The 14,756-nt window shown below is 43.4% G+C and overlaps 1 protein-coding gene across 1 annotated transcript in view; it reads left to right on the top strand.

Annotated features, from left to right (window-relative positions):
* The window catches only part of LOC139640516 (metabotropic glutamate receptor 8-like), a 28,295-nt gene extending 25,811 nt beyond the window's left edge, over positions 1–2,484 (top strand). The window contains exons 4-5 of the mRNA XM_071514687.1: positions 36–282; positions 2,435–2,484. Of these exons, the coding sequence (XP_071370788.1) occupies positions 36–282; positions 2,435–2,484 (297 nt within the window). The remainder of the gene's footprint in view (positions 1–35; positions 283–2,434) is intronic.
* The last annotated feature ends 12,272 nt before the right edge of the window (positions 2,485–14,756 follow it).

Here is a 14,756-nt window from a genome sequence, read left to right as displayed (position 1 = left end):
ATCCCCCCCCCCCTCCCCATCTGTCCTCCCCTCAGATGTACATCCAGACGGCCACGCTGACCGTCTCCCTCAGCCTGAGCGCCTCCGTCTCCCTGGGGATGCTCTACATGCCCAAGGTCTACATCATCATCTTCCACCCGGAGCAGAACGTTCCCAAGCGCAAGCGCAGCTTCAAGGCCATCGTCACCGCCGCCACCATGACCAGCAAGCTGTCGCAGCTGGCGGCCGAGCGGCCCAACGGCGAGGTGAAGACCGAGCTGTGCGAGGGCGTGGAGGCCAACGGTGAGGACCGGGGTCTGAGAGGGGGGGGGGGGGGGGGGGGGGTTTATATACGCAAGAAAGGGGCATTTTTACCCCACAAGGGCAGCTACTTTAAAGAATCTAAAATATAAGATAGTTTTCTTTTGTTTAACACTTTTTTGGTCACTGCATAATTCCATTTGTGTTAAATTCTGGTTCATACCTGCTAACAATGCTAGAATATAAATTTAATTTTGGTGTGATAACGCAGCATCTTAAGGCTCCATAAGCCGCTGATTTTACATCCCAGTCACATCACAGGTTCAAGGTTTTCGCTTTAGGAAAGAGTGCTGTGAAAGTTCATAAACACTGACTCAGCTGTCCTGGGTCTCAGAAATAGGCCTTTGTTTCTTGTCCTACAATGTTTTTTTTGTTTTGTTTTTGTATTTTGTTTTTTGGAAATGCGGGCATTCAGTGAGAGCCTATGGCCGAGTCCACACTAACCCAGGTAAATTTGAAAATGCTGTTTTCATGTTGAAAGTTTTCCGTCCACACTAGCATTTTCTAAAGGTCCCCTGTCCACAGTAAACTGAACAAAAACACATCATTTCTTCCAGGACACTTGGGCTGGACACTTTACTCCTTTATTCCTGCAGGCTTTCCACCACCGGCAATTTTTTGAGGTTGTTGTTCACAGAGCGATCGATAACAACGAAGCCCGTGAGCAAGTTACCTTTCCGAAAAAATGCCCCAAAAAAAGTGAAGAGTTGTTCTTCTCTAAATTTAGGGCGGCTCTCCAGCCACAACCAGCATGCCTTGAGGCACTGAAACAGCCGATGGATCACATGACAATGATACGCCTGATATCTCCCCGTTTTCAGTGGTTGAAAACGCAGAATTTGTGTGGATGAAAGGCCAAAACGGAGAAATAAAGCTGTGTTTCAAATTTACCTAGATTAGTGTGGACTAGGCCTATAGTTCCTACAAGGCAATCGGAGGCTGATTGGAGCAGCAGTCAGTCTCTGTCTAATCATCTCCACCTGTGTCTGTTGCCTCCTGTATGTTTCACTGTTCTCTGCGGTCAGAAGAAGGTCGGGTGGAGCCTCAACGCGTTGGTCCGTTTTCATGAAATAGCCGAGAATAATGAAGGCTTTTTAACTTTAAACGATACATTATGTTAAATATTCTCTGACAAAAGGTAGGAGGAAGAGAGGGAGGAGGGAAAGGAGTCATTCCTATGTTCCCCAGTTCTAGGGTTAGGGGTTAGGGTTTAGGGTTAGTGTTAGAGACCTTCAAAATCAAATAAAATGATAACCATTGGTTTTGTTGTGTTTATACAGCTGTTTTGAAGCCTTGTTCAAATAAAAAAAAAAACTGGATAATATTTATGAAATATTTTAACTTGAAATGGGTCAAATTTGACCCGGACACAATAGGAGGGTTAATGTGTGTTAACAGAATATTGAACTGGGGAACATAGGACCCTGGGAACATAGGACCCTGGGAACATAGGACCTTGGGAACTTAGGACCTTGGGAACATAGGACCCTGGGAACATAGCACCCTGGGAACATAGGACCTTGGGAACATAGCACCCTGGGAACATAGGACCCTGGGAACATAGGACCCTTGGAACTTAGGACTCTGGGAACATAGGACCCTGGGAACTTAGGACCCTGGGAACTTAGATACGCTCCCGAGGGAAAGAAGCATCTTCAGTCCGTCAGTAAAGTGAAAGTGCGTTCTGTTGTCCTGAGGACGAACAGAGCCGGCATGAGGAGGCTCGGCAGTAACGGGGATTTCGGGGAAGTTGGCTTCGACTTCGCTCCTCGGTTTGTTAGGAAGTCACCTGAGACTGGATCTGATGAAGCAAAATTGTTTACTGCTCAGATTTAAACTTCAAAGCCGTTTCTTGGTCTGTCAGCAGAAGTGTGGGAGGCGTTTGCTTGTTTACTCATCAAAATAGTGCTGACTGAACTCAAATCTGCTTTATCTAACAAGTAGCAACTCTCAGATCGGTTTACTTCTGTACCTTACAGAAGACTTACTTTCTCTTTTATCTCGCCGTCTTCAGCCGCACTGCACGCAATCAGCAGCCGAACTCAGTTTGACTCGCGGGACCTCGGGGGGATTGTGGGTAATGCGGCAAGCTATCAGTAAACTAACCTGCTGTGTTTTCCCTCCCTCTCTCCAGTGCCATCAACCAAAACAACATATGTCAGCTACACCAATCACGCCATGTGAGGAGCGAGGAGCTCTGAGACGGAGGATTCCCGGGACATTTCGCGAGCAGATTTGGTTTTCGTCAGGCTCAGAGGAGACGTAAGGACGTAAAGAGAGCTGAGACTCTGCCGTCGCTCTGCGTCTGAACCATCAGGACGGGGGACAGACTGAACCGACGTGTCTGTGGGGGGGGGGGTGTGTGACGGCGAGGAACGAGACCTGCTGCAGACAGACGCAGCAGCAAGAAGAAACCTGACCGGTCGCTAAAACAAAAGCGTCCGAGAGACCGAGAGGGAACGAGGCGGAGAGCCGAGAGAGGGGAAACTAAAAAAATATAAATCTTCAAAAAGAAATACTAAAAAGAAATTGTGGGGACCAACCATGTTTGTTGTTATTCTAATTGTACGTAAAAATTTGTGGTTGTGAAAATTTCTGATTCTTGTCTCATGTCGTCCGTCCGTCGACCTGCATTATGAGATGAGTTTGTCGCTGTATTGGCTAACTGAATGGTAGCTTCTGGTTGTGAAATCTGTAAAATGCCATGGTTTAAGCATGCCGATTTTTTATACAAATGCTCTATTTATAATAAAGGAATGTTTCACAAGTGTGTAGCATGGTTGGATCTCTGTTTCAGGTTAAAGTGAGTGGAAAAGAGAAAGGAAAACTCCTCTGATCCTCTTCCATTGTTAGATCTCATCAGTCTGTGATGTTCAACACATTCCAGGAGTTATTTAGTGATGAAATAATGTAATTTATTGTTTTGGTGAACCCACTTTTCCTCAACCTGCCTCGTCTACTTCTACTGCAGGTAGTGATTTACTACATTTCCCAGAACGCCTTTCAACAACATCCAGAAAAGGGGCGTGAACTTGTTCCCATTCAGTTGTGGGTTTTTAGATGTAGTTTTAGAGAGGGATAGGGTTAGTGATACTAAAAGCAAGAGAGCAAGAGTTTTTTCCAGTATAGAAAAAGTGAGTATCCATCTTACTGAAACCCCAACCTGTCTCTCTGCTGCATTGCATTCTGGTCTCTCTCCTGCTCCTGTGGGTGGAGAAATTGGTCTCTCTCCTCTTCTACGATGGATTTCTCCCTGTATGATTGTTGAACGTCTCTCGGTGCAAAATGGCGGCTCTAGAAAGAAGCCCTCGCTCTTTGATTCTGAGGGACTGACACCAAAACCTGACGTTTACCGCTGAGGTTTTACATCCTGAAACATTTTCTCATATCAAACTCCACTGGAGCTGCTGGAAACATCTGGAGGTGACGTCACCTCGTCTACGATTGGCCGGTTATCCACCAAGAAGAAAAATGCAACAATGCAGAAATGCAAAGTACATCACCAACAGCTGATTTTAACAGTGGTATCCCTGTTTGGAGTCATTCATATGTTCCCAGGGTCCTATGTTCCAAGGGGCCTATGTTCCCCAGATTTATGTGGCACAATGGGAACATGACAAAGGGTCCTATGTTCCCAGGGTCCTATGTTCCCCAGTTCAATATTCTGTTAACACACATTAACCCTCCTATTGTGTTGGGGTCAAATTTGATCCCAACACAATAGCACATAATGGGACATAATGGGAACCTGAAAAAGATGTTCCCCAGCTCTGTATTCACTTAATATGGTTGGTTAGGGTTAGGGTTGGGTTAGGGTTAAACATAGGACCCTGGGAACATAGGACCCTGGGAGAGCACATATGTAGACCTGGGGAACATAGGACCCTTTGTCATGTTCCTATTATGTGCCATATAAATCTGGGGAACATAAGACCCTGGGAACATAGATATGCTCCCAAGTGTTTTATGGTGGATTTATACTTTAATAAGAAAGGTGAATTTTCATTGCAGGTGGAAGAGGAAGAGATGGGGGAGGGGGGTGTGACTCAGGGTGAGAGGAAGGTCAGGCAGAGTGAAGACGTGACGTGTTTCTTGAAGAGATTTCAGCTTTCAGGTTTCAACAGATGGAAACACAATTCCTCAAGAAATACATAATACTTTACTTCGCTTCAAATAGTAGCAGTTGGTGTCCGCTCTCCAATCCACCGTGTCCGCAGGAATACAACTCGTTACAGGCTGAAGGAAAAAAAAGAAAGTCAAGCTAATCAATAAAGCCACTGGAACAGGAGAGGCTGGATCAATAAAAGCTGCGAGTGAGAACTCCTCATGCATGTAATGAATATTTCTGCATCTCCTGGCAGCAGAGAGAAGAGAAGACAGGCAGGAGTTTGACTGATGAAGCTTCTGGGTTTGTTTCCCTCGTCGTCGGGTTCATTTCTCATGCATGTAACCGACCGAAAGAAAAGGATCGTCTCCACGGTAAAATAAATACAGAACATGAAACAGCTAATCTAAATTTCATACATTCACTCTGTTAGTTTTCAACTTGCTCTGATATTGATATAGATATTGTCCTTGGGCTGAACTATTTAAAAAAGATTTCCTGTGGTTTGCTGGAGATCCCACAGCAGTTTTTAGGTAAGAGTTGGTAATTCCTGACAACTCACTTGGTCCGTGTTCTTTTAAGGCTGCGTTCAAATAAGAAATAAGAAGCAGATTACAATAACATCATCTGACGTTAGCTGAGCAGCTGCTAGCTCGCTAACCAGCTGGTTAGCACTTCTAGCTAAAACAGTGTTGTGCAACAAGCACAGGCTTACCAGATATTTCCAACACACGTCCAGTCTAATCCACACTGTCTCTTTATGACCGGAGTTGCGGAAATTCACTCACTACGACCAATTCACCTTATTCACACGGTGGCCATTTTGAACTTGGGGTGGGAAACTCTACCTGGATGATTGGCATAAATCTAGCGTTACTTCAATACATAGGACTTCAGATAGACCAAACAGTTAACAGCTAGCAACATCGGGAACAACAAGGACAACGACTGCCTGAATTCAGCAGGAAGTTAGCTAGCTTAGTTAGCAATATACTAGCTAGACCCTTGGGCTACACTCTGGTAGGTAGCGATAATGGGCCAAATATATAAAAATGTAATTGGATATCCCTCTGATTCTTGACATACATTTGTTTTTTTTTCAGTGGGGAATCTGTGAAATACTAAATGTATGATGTATCTTGGTTCACAACAGCAGCACAGAATGGGCTGGACTCGATCTTCCAAATAGAGTTTCCCACCCTGAGTGTTCAAAATGGCCGCCATGTGAATAAAGTCAAAGTCTCCACCGGCACTTTCTCCATCTTTGTTGTTGTTGTTGTGGGAAGCCCCGCCTCTCCTTCATCGGGATTGGTTGGTTGAGAAAAAAGCGGTTCACGTCACCTGCCGCTTTTATGAAAAGTTGAACATTTTTCAACTTCTGAAAGCGCTCCGCTCTGTCAAAAAAAAAAGCCACCAGACACAGCGCTTCTTCAGGAGTGGCCACCTTTTGTGCCCCTTGCAGCTGCTCCCCATATGTTTTAATGTAAAAAAGGCGATGGCAGTGGTGGTTCTCTATGTGAGAACGCAGCCTAAGAATGTTGCAAAAGAACAGAAACGCTTTAGGCATTTACATGTTCTCACAATGAGGGTGAGGGTTAACAGTTCATTTCAAGCTAGGTTTGACACAGTAAAGTTGGGATTTTAAAAACAATGAAAAATGAGTAAATGTTTAAACTAGAAATAACCGCCTCGTGGTTGTATGCCAATAAACTTTGTTTTATCATTGCAAGGACAGTCTTTATTTATTGAACATATATAATTAATGTGATTATTAGGTCAACTTCAAGGATTTTGGTGTCTGCAAAAGTAAGTGACAGCACTTCCACCGTTTCTGTAGAATGACCCAAGATGGTTTTCTCACCTACAGTGGTAAGATAAACATTATGATGTCACAGTGAAGTTGACTTTTGAACTTTTGGATATAAAGTGTCATCACTTCATCATTGTATCCTATTCGACATTTGTGTGAAATTTTGACATAATTAGCGTATGAATTCTTGAGTTATGGCCAAAAACGCCTTTTGTGAGGTCACAGTGACCTTGACCTTTGACCTTTGACCACCAAACTCTAATCAGTTCATCCTTGAGTCCAAGTGGACGTTTGTGCCAAATTTGAAGAAATTCCCTCCAGGTGTTCCTGAGATATTGCTTTCATGAGAATGGGACGGACGGACGGACGGAAAACATACTGAGAAATATCTAATTACTTACAGCATGAATTGCACAGTTATTGAACTTTATTGAAAGGATAAACCCCTTGAGATGAATCATCTCATTTTCAAGAGGGCCCTTGAAACCAAATACAACAAAAATTTAATTACAAGTAGGACACATAAACACACATGAAGACAAAGGCTCTCACCCCACATCACCTGCACCAGGATGTATACTGTACCAAGAACAGATAATGGGCTAAATGACAGCAAGGAAAATACAACAAAAAACGATTATATACAACATACAGTATAACAACTGCAATAAAGTGATGAACTTACACAAACAGCAGAAGCACACAAGGAGAAATGCATGTTGGGAAGCGATTGGTGGAAATGTAAACTAGATGCAAATGAAGGAAATGGACTATAACTCTAAATCAGTGATTCTCAACCTTTTTCATATCAAGGACCGCTAATTTAATCCACATTAGGGCCACGGACCCCAATTTGATGAGATTTTGTCTCTCGCACCCAAATCTGAGAATATTTTTATTGTTAGATATGATTTTGTCCAGAACTCCATGACTTTCAACAGAGATAACAGAGAAACTATGATCAAAACAGTCATTCTTCTACATTCTCTAATTGTGTTAACTTCTTGTAAATGAAGAAATGGTGAAGTTTCACACTTCATCGATTTGCTGGGGACCCCACGGAACCCCCTTGAGGACCCCTGGTGGTCCCCGGACCCCACGTTGGGAACCACTGGTCTAAATGACTCCGCTGTTCTCCTTTAACTGCCTATTTTTTTCAAGCTAGACTTGTGAATGTGAACGTATGAATCCACCACAGACAGTCTGGTTCCCGCTCTTTACTTCTCAGCCGGAGCCGGCGTGGCGGTTGAGCGTTGATGAATATTGACGGAGCGATCCCACAGCGACCCATTAACTCCACCGCAACTTCTGTCCTACTTCTCCGTGTTTCACGGGCGCGTGTGTGATAACGCGGGAGGCGGTGGCGTTTTCCAGCACGGAGACCGCACAGCGAGTCTGCTGGGTCCGCACGCCTCAGCTCCTCAGCTCGATGAATAGAACATTTTGTTTTTCTTCCATTCCAGATTTACTTGATTTGTGACCGACTTGCAGCAGCCAAGTGTTCTCCATGGAGTTTTTTTTTCAGCTGCACAAGTACCATACTGGGCTTACTGCTGTGGTTATGGTGCAGCATCAGTACCTGCAGTATCAGTACCATATGGTCCCATATTACGGCACTAATGCTGTGTTCACACTATTCTGCTTTTTTCAAACTGCCAGCACTTTATCTTTTTTTTATTATTAAATTCTAAGGGAAACAGCAGATCTGGAAAAAGCACTTTTTTTTTTTTTTTTTGGCCGAGCAGAGCGTTTTTTTTTTTTAAAGTTGAGAACAGTTCAACTTTCCACAGGAGACCACACAGCGTTGACCTCATTTCCTGGGAGCTGACCAATCACATCAAAGAGGAGGCGGGATTTTCACAGTCGGCCGCTGACAGCTTTGTACGACAACACCGAGAGTTAAAATAGAGAAGGAAGCTGTAGAAACGTGGGTAGTACAGTCAGTTTGGAGCTCATTGGCTGGATTGAGAGTTTTCCCTTCCAAAAAAGTCATTGCGAATTGTCTTTTTGCATGTGAAATTAAGTTTTCACATGTGAAACAAATATTGTCATATATTTTGATGGCAGGTGAAAATGTGGAAAAAGATTTTCACATCTAAAGTGAAGACTGTCACATGAGAATACAATGTGAAAACCACTGTTCACATATGAAAACCAACGTGTCCAAAAAGCACATGAATTTGAAAGCTTTGAATCCATGTGGGTTTCACTCTGAGTCATGTTCTCAAGGTCCTATGTTACCAGGGTCCTATGTTCCCCAGCTCTATATAGCACATAATGGGAACCTGAAAAAGATGTTCCCCAGCTCTGTATTCGCTTAATATGGTTAGTGTTAGGGTTAGGGTTAAACATAAGACCCCGGGACCATAGGACCCTGGGAGAGCACATATGTAGAACTGGGGAACATTGGACCCTTTGTCATGTTCCCATTATGTGCCATATAAATCTGGGGAACATAGGACCCTGGGAACATAGGACCTTGGGAACATAGATACGTTCCGTTTCACTCTATTCTGACCTCTGACTGGGGCCAGAGACTCCGATCGCATATGTGTAGTCGACTTTATACATTTGAATATATTCCAACAGTGATTTTGTGTCATAACTTTACACTGTTTTGATGAGCTAACATAGTTAGCTATCAAGTGCTACTTAGGCAGCATTAATTGTAAATACACAGAAGATGTCGCAGGCAGCAGTGGGGTCATCCCTATGTTCCCTCAGACCTATGTTCCCTCATGAATTATTTTCCCCATCCAAATTAGGCCCTATGTTCCCTCATGAATTATTTTCCCCATCCAAATTAGGCCCTATGTTCCCTCAGACCCATGTTCCCTCAGCATCAGAGGGTTAGGGTTAGGGGGCAAAAGGGGCGAAAACACTACCTCATTTGCGGAGGTACTGATCTGAGGGAACATAGACATGCTCCCGTGGCAGCATGCTTGTTGCATGGCTCGCTTTTCATTATAAGCATAAAATATGGTTAAGGCAGCACTTCTACAAAAAGCTGCAATAGTGTGAACACTGCTGAAGTTAGGGGGTTTCCCTTCCCACCAGGACCACCCACGGTTAAAGTCTTTGCTCTCCTGGTTCTGTCAGATCCTTTGGATAAAACACAACCACTTATTTGTATAACACAGTGCTTTATGCAGTGGGTAAAACACAGCAGCATCCTCCTGGCATGTCAGAATAGACAGGGTGCATTTCACAGTTTTTTTTTTTAAAGCAGCAGGGAGGTGTGGAGGGCAGGACGGTCCTCACCTGCCGTATCTGTTCAGAAAGCTTCAAAAGAGGGTTTGTTTCCTTTTGCTCCATCCGGCCACATGATGCGTCTGTCCAGTGAAACGGAACTAATGGTGCGGCAGGCAGCGACCTCTCCGACCCCACGGCTTCGAAATAAATGCAAGGTTGCAATTGTGCCTTGACACGGAAATTACAGGTGTACTTCAGAGGGAAGCGTGGCAGGGCTATCACAGAAAAAAAAAAAAACACGTAACAGCAGTTCTGTTGAAAGCTGACGTTCATTTATGTGTCGGGTGAGTTTCTGGCCCTTGAAACCTGTTAAACCGCATCGCAGCGTGTCGCACGTACACGGACGCCAAAGAGAGAAAATAAGCTTCTTTTCTTTCTCTTCTATTCCTGAAAAGACTTCCATTTCTGCAGATGTGTACTTTTTGTCTGACAGCTGTGATATGAGACTGACCCCGACCAGGAACATTGAGGGCCGTTATTTCTCTCACGGCTCCCATCCGGCTCCTCCACACCAGCGTTGCCCAGCAGCAAACGCAAAAAAAGACAGCAGTTCAAACACGCCGATTCCTCTCTCCGCGTCCCTCTCCCCCCACCGGTAGTAAGCCAATCACACACAGGCTGGGGAATCTTGCACCATAAGCTTAATTGGCTCTTTGACAGCCACACTGTAGGTTTTTCCCCATTACTAAGCACTTTTATCCAGCCTCCATAGGCGGCTCCTGAGCCAATTACTCACTGAAAGTTTACATTGTTGTAACGAAGCTGCATGTCATTCCAGAGAGGAGGACGATCTGACTGACTGGAGATCAATTAAAATGTCTCTTTTAAAACATGAATCAAAACCTTTTGGGTTTATGTTGAAATGGCACAGTGTTGAGAACAGTCATGTTTTATTGAATTAACATTAATTAGAAGCTGAACAGAAGCTTGATAGTGTGACAGAGGGAGGGAGGGAGGGAGGGAGGGAGGGAGGGAGGGATCAGAGCCGGTGTTAGATGTGGAACTCAAATCCTGATTGGCCGACTTTCTGCCCCTTCAATCAAATTAACATCAAATTATATGGGACGGCATCCGCAATCAGCTGTGCGTTAAAAGTATGCGAGCGGCTTCTTCCCAGTTAACTTTCACTGTGTTTTATTTCGCAGCAAGTAAAACTATGAACTCATCAAAACTTTTCGTGTCATCAGGTTCACTCTCCACTTTGTCCTTTGTTGGTTCAAACAAAGCCCCAATTAAAGCTCAGACCGCTCTAACTCTGCTAATCCAGCTCCTGGAAACATAATACTATCACTATCGATTCCCATTTTGGTGTCTTTTCAGAGGAACCTCCCTGTCTTAACCGTCCCGCCACACTGTCATTAGCTTTCTCTTTTTTTTTTTTTCTTACCTCTTGTCGACCCTGATTGATTCTGACACACAATGAAAGTTTATTTTTTGCCCTTCGAGGCGCTATTCTCAGGTATTGATCTGCGGCAGGCGCTGGCCACAGTTCTGTGGATCGCAGCTCTTTCATGTCTGAGCCTGGTATTGGAGTGGGGGGGGGGGGTGAAAGGGAGGGCTGGGGGGGTCAGGTCGGGTAAAAGGGGGCTGCAGCTTCTCTTTGAGTCGCCAAAGGATCAATTGGCTTCAGGCTTGTGGAGTCCCAGGTGGCCCCTCTGCTGCAGCGTGACAGATCGTGTGCCACTCGGCCAGAAAAGGTTGCCCATCTCGCACTTTACTGCTAACCCAAAACGACCCCACAGCTGTGTGTGTGTGTGTGTGTGTGTGTAGTGTAGTGTATACCAGAGAGAGAGAGAGTGTGCATGTGTGTTTGTAGCAGGGTTCGACCAACATTTGTTTTGAATAATACCCTTTTTTTTTTTATTAAAGCTGCCAATAGCCATTACTTTGTCCAAATAGATGTTCATGACGGCCTTTCTGATGCCTGTGCAGTTCCTTTACCCCTTAAATATATATGTTAAGTATTTTTTCTTTTCTATTTTCTAGTTGTTTGTCTTTTTTTTTGTCTTTTTCTGCACACTGATTGAGTGTTCGCACTTGTGATGCAGATTATACATCCTCTTGTGTTCCATCTAGTTAATGTATGTATTTTCTTGTGTGCATCTAGAGAGGACTACACACTGAGTATCTGCTGAACTACACTTCCCATCCGAGCAAGAGCAATACAGCACAGGTGTTATCTGTACAGCTGATTGCATTGATGATCATATATGGATCTAGTTCATTGTGAAGGCCGCTCTGCCCTGATGAAGGTCTTGTGACCGAAAGCTTGGCACTTGTTTTATTAAAGAAACTTGCATGGATCTAAGTGTGCAGAACCTTCTTCCTTAATACTGTTCTTCGGTCTTCTGTCGTGAGTGCGATGATCTTCTCAAAGAGATGTTCATGACCTAAACCCTCCCAAACATCACAAGTGTTCAGTGTTTCCCTCAGAACTTTAATCTTGGCAGAGTGGAAATATCTCTAAAACCACGTTCAGACCGATAAGACACTAAAACTCTCCATTGAAACCCATACTGAGTATTTATTTTAGGTGTGTTGGCAGCTCCCTGAGGCAGGATGATATGGAATGACATCAGTGACACAATTTGAAAAAAGGAAGCTCAGTTTTGAAAGGTTGAAGCTTAGTTTTGAATCTGTAGGAATGAATTTGTACTCAGTTTGTACAAGAAAAGAAAAAATATTTTATTAAACTTCTACTGTAAGATTTTAAGGTGCATGAGATTTTTGCCAGATGAGAATAAGAATACCATTGTTTGGTACAACTAAATCTTATTGGAAATTCAATTGATTTAATCACTGGCATAGCGGTTTATTGTTTTCAGATGGCTAAAGAGAACTTTACCAGTGGGATCTGTGGGATGAACTCGACTCACAAAAATAACCGCCTCCACAGAACTCGATGTCCGAGGCAAAATCTGTCTCCATCTCGAGAAAACAAAAGGCCGATTTCTCGAGATAACGAGATAATTTATCACAAGAAAACGACTTTTGTTTTCTCGAGATCACGGGATAATTATGGAGAACTCGAAAATGAGTGTCTGGTTCATTTGATCACACCTGATTTCAGCCTTCAGGATCACTGTCATGACTGTCAGGGATGATTCATAACTGCTAGTCTTCTCCTTAAATGACGAGGACTGATCTGAATGTTATCTCACACACAATGCAATTTCTGCAGTTTCTGCCTGTGTTAGACCTTGATTGAAGTACAGTCTGATGCGTTGATCAATAATGGGTAGGCCTACTCCTTGATCTGACATTTTCATCTTAAATCAGTTGCTACAGTTGTCAAGACGCCATCTATGCATGCTGGCATGGCACTCCTGATCTCTGGTGAACATTATAAGTAATAAGAGGAAACGAAATTTTGTTTTCTCGTGATAACGGGTTGATTATCTCGTTATCTCAAGATAACAAAGCTCGTTTTCTCGAGATAATTAACTTGTGATCTCGAGATAACGGCATTAAAAAAAAAAAATTTGTTCTCGGCTTCCGTAGTCTTGCGCTAAAATGTGAACATAACTTAAGACTCACATGTCAAGCGTCTCTCCTCAGGACGCATCATCCCGTCCCATGATCCCGCCCTCTGCCGTCTTGACAATGCGAGCCTCACAATTGCGGCCATTTTCAGCCATCACACTCTATGGAATGGCTCCAATTGCACTGATGGGTTGAAAGCAAAGTTAAATGGAAACGTCCCATTCTCTCTTCCTGACAAGCTGATTCTTCAAAACAACAAAACATGCATGTGTTAAAAAGTGTAGGGGCATCGCATGTGTCTGCAAAAAGTCTGTTTTTCAAGAAGAAAGAAAAGAATGCTCCTTTTCCCACTGAAAACCATGTCATCTTATGTAATGTGATGAAATATACAATGGGGTTTTAACAGGTTTCAAAGGTCCAAACTTCAATGCAGAAATGCGACAATGGAAACTCTGCAGTCAAGCTGATCTGGAGGCAGCAGTAAACATTTATACATCCATTATGCGGCAAACTCATTTTCAGCAACTAACAAATAATTCAAATTGCCTTCATTAATCCAAGTTTTTCTCTTCTTCTCCTCTCACCCTCTGCCTGGACTTTATGCACTGTCTAATGAACCTGAACGGTGAACTTCAAAGAGATTTCTGCTAAAAAAAAAAGTGAATCCCAAAGAGCTAAATATGCTGAGTTGTACATTTTATACTCATGATTTATGACCTAAGCCGACAAGTCCGTGGAAAAAATAGAATTTTTACCTGAACCCAAAATGCCATCTGTGATAAAACTGCAGGATGGCTATATGTAAAGCAGGGAGTGATCTTTTACACTGTCAGGTCTGCAGCAGTCTGAACAGCCGCCCCGCCCACGTTAGAGAGAAAGGACACTTGTGCCTGAAGTGACAGCTCGCCTATTTATGCCTCACCACCAAGTGTCACAACCAGTTCACCAAACCACACTGTCACATTTCACTAGTTTTGTTGTATTTTTAAACATGTTATGCTTGTCATTTTCCGAGCATAATGCCCTCACATTTGGAGGAGGCGTTCCCTCGCCGTCTGCAATTTGTTTTGCAAATCGTTGCCCTCGGAACATATTCATATTCAGATAAGTCTGCTCACAGATCATTTGCATTGATTGTTTTGTAATAATGACATGTAAATCAGAAGAATGAGTGGCATGTGAAATCTGTTGTTCGGATTTAATATTCCTCCGTGTCAACATTTTTAGAGTCGCAGGCTGGAAAATGTTTCCAACCAGAAACAACAGAGAAAAGAAGCAAGAAATTGAGCTGGTGCTTTTAAAAATGCATTTACTGTATATGCAGTAACATTATAGAAACACTATTTAACATTAACATGCTGCCATTGCAAAGATCTAACTTCATGCATTTTCCTGCATCTATCGTCCATTAGTGCTGCAGACAGTTGTTTCTTTAACGTTACACAGTAGAACCACATCAGACTGTTCCTGTCTGACAGGTGAAGAGAGCAGAAGCGACTTTCCAAAGCTTTCAAGCATGCGGCAGAAAGTGGGAGTTCTTCTTCTACTGTTGCTGAATCCAAATGTCCACCCTGCCGACTTGTGGACTGAGCCCTCGCAGACTTCAGTCGTCCGTACCGTGATGTGTTCAACGTCATCACATCAGACAGGCCTTTAGTGTCTGCTCATCTGTCCCTGCCGATGACAAGATATAAATCCCATTTAAAGGCTTGTTTTGTGATACTCATACATTTCTATACAGCATATAGGCTACACACATTCAAACACAGAAATGCTTGTAAATAAGGACCGGACTATGGCTAAATA

This window comes from Centroberyx affinis, unplaced genomic scaffold (genome assembly GCF_046629955.1).
Source record: "Centroberyx affinis isolate AG114_WGS23_722 - 3 ecotype Tasmania unplaced genomic scaffold, CSIRO-AGI_Caff_v1 ptg009622l_1, whole genome shotgun sequence".
Taxonomy (NCBI): Eukaryota; Metazoa; Chordata; class Actinopteri; order Beryciformes; family Berycidae; genus Centroberyx; species Centroberyx affinis.
Note: the sequence above shows the minus strand (reverse complement) of the source record. Positions and strands in the feature narration are given on the sequence as shown.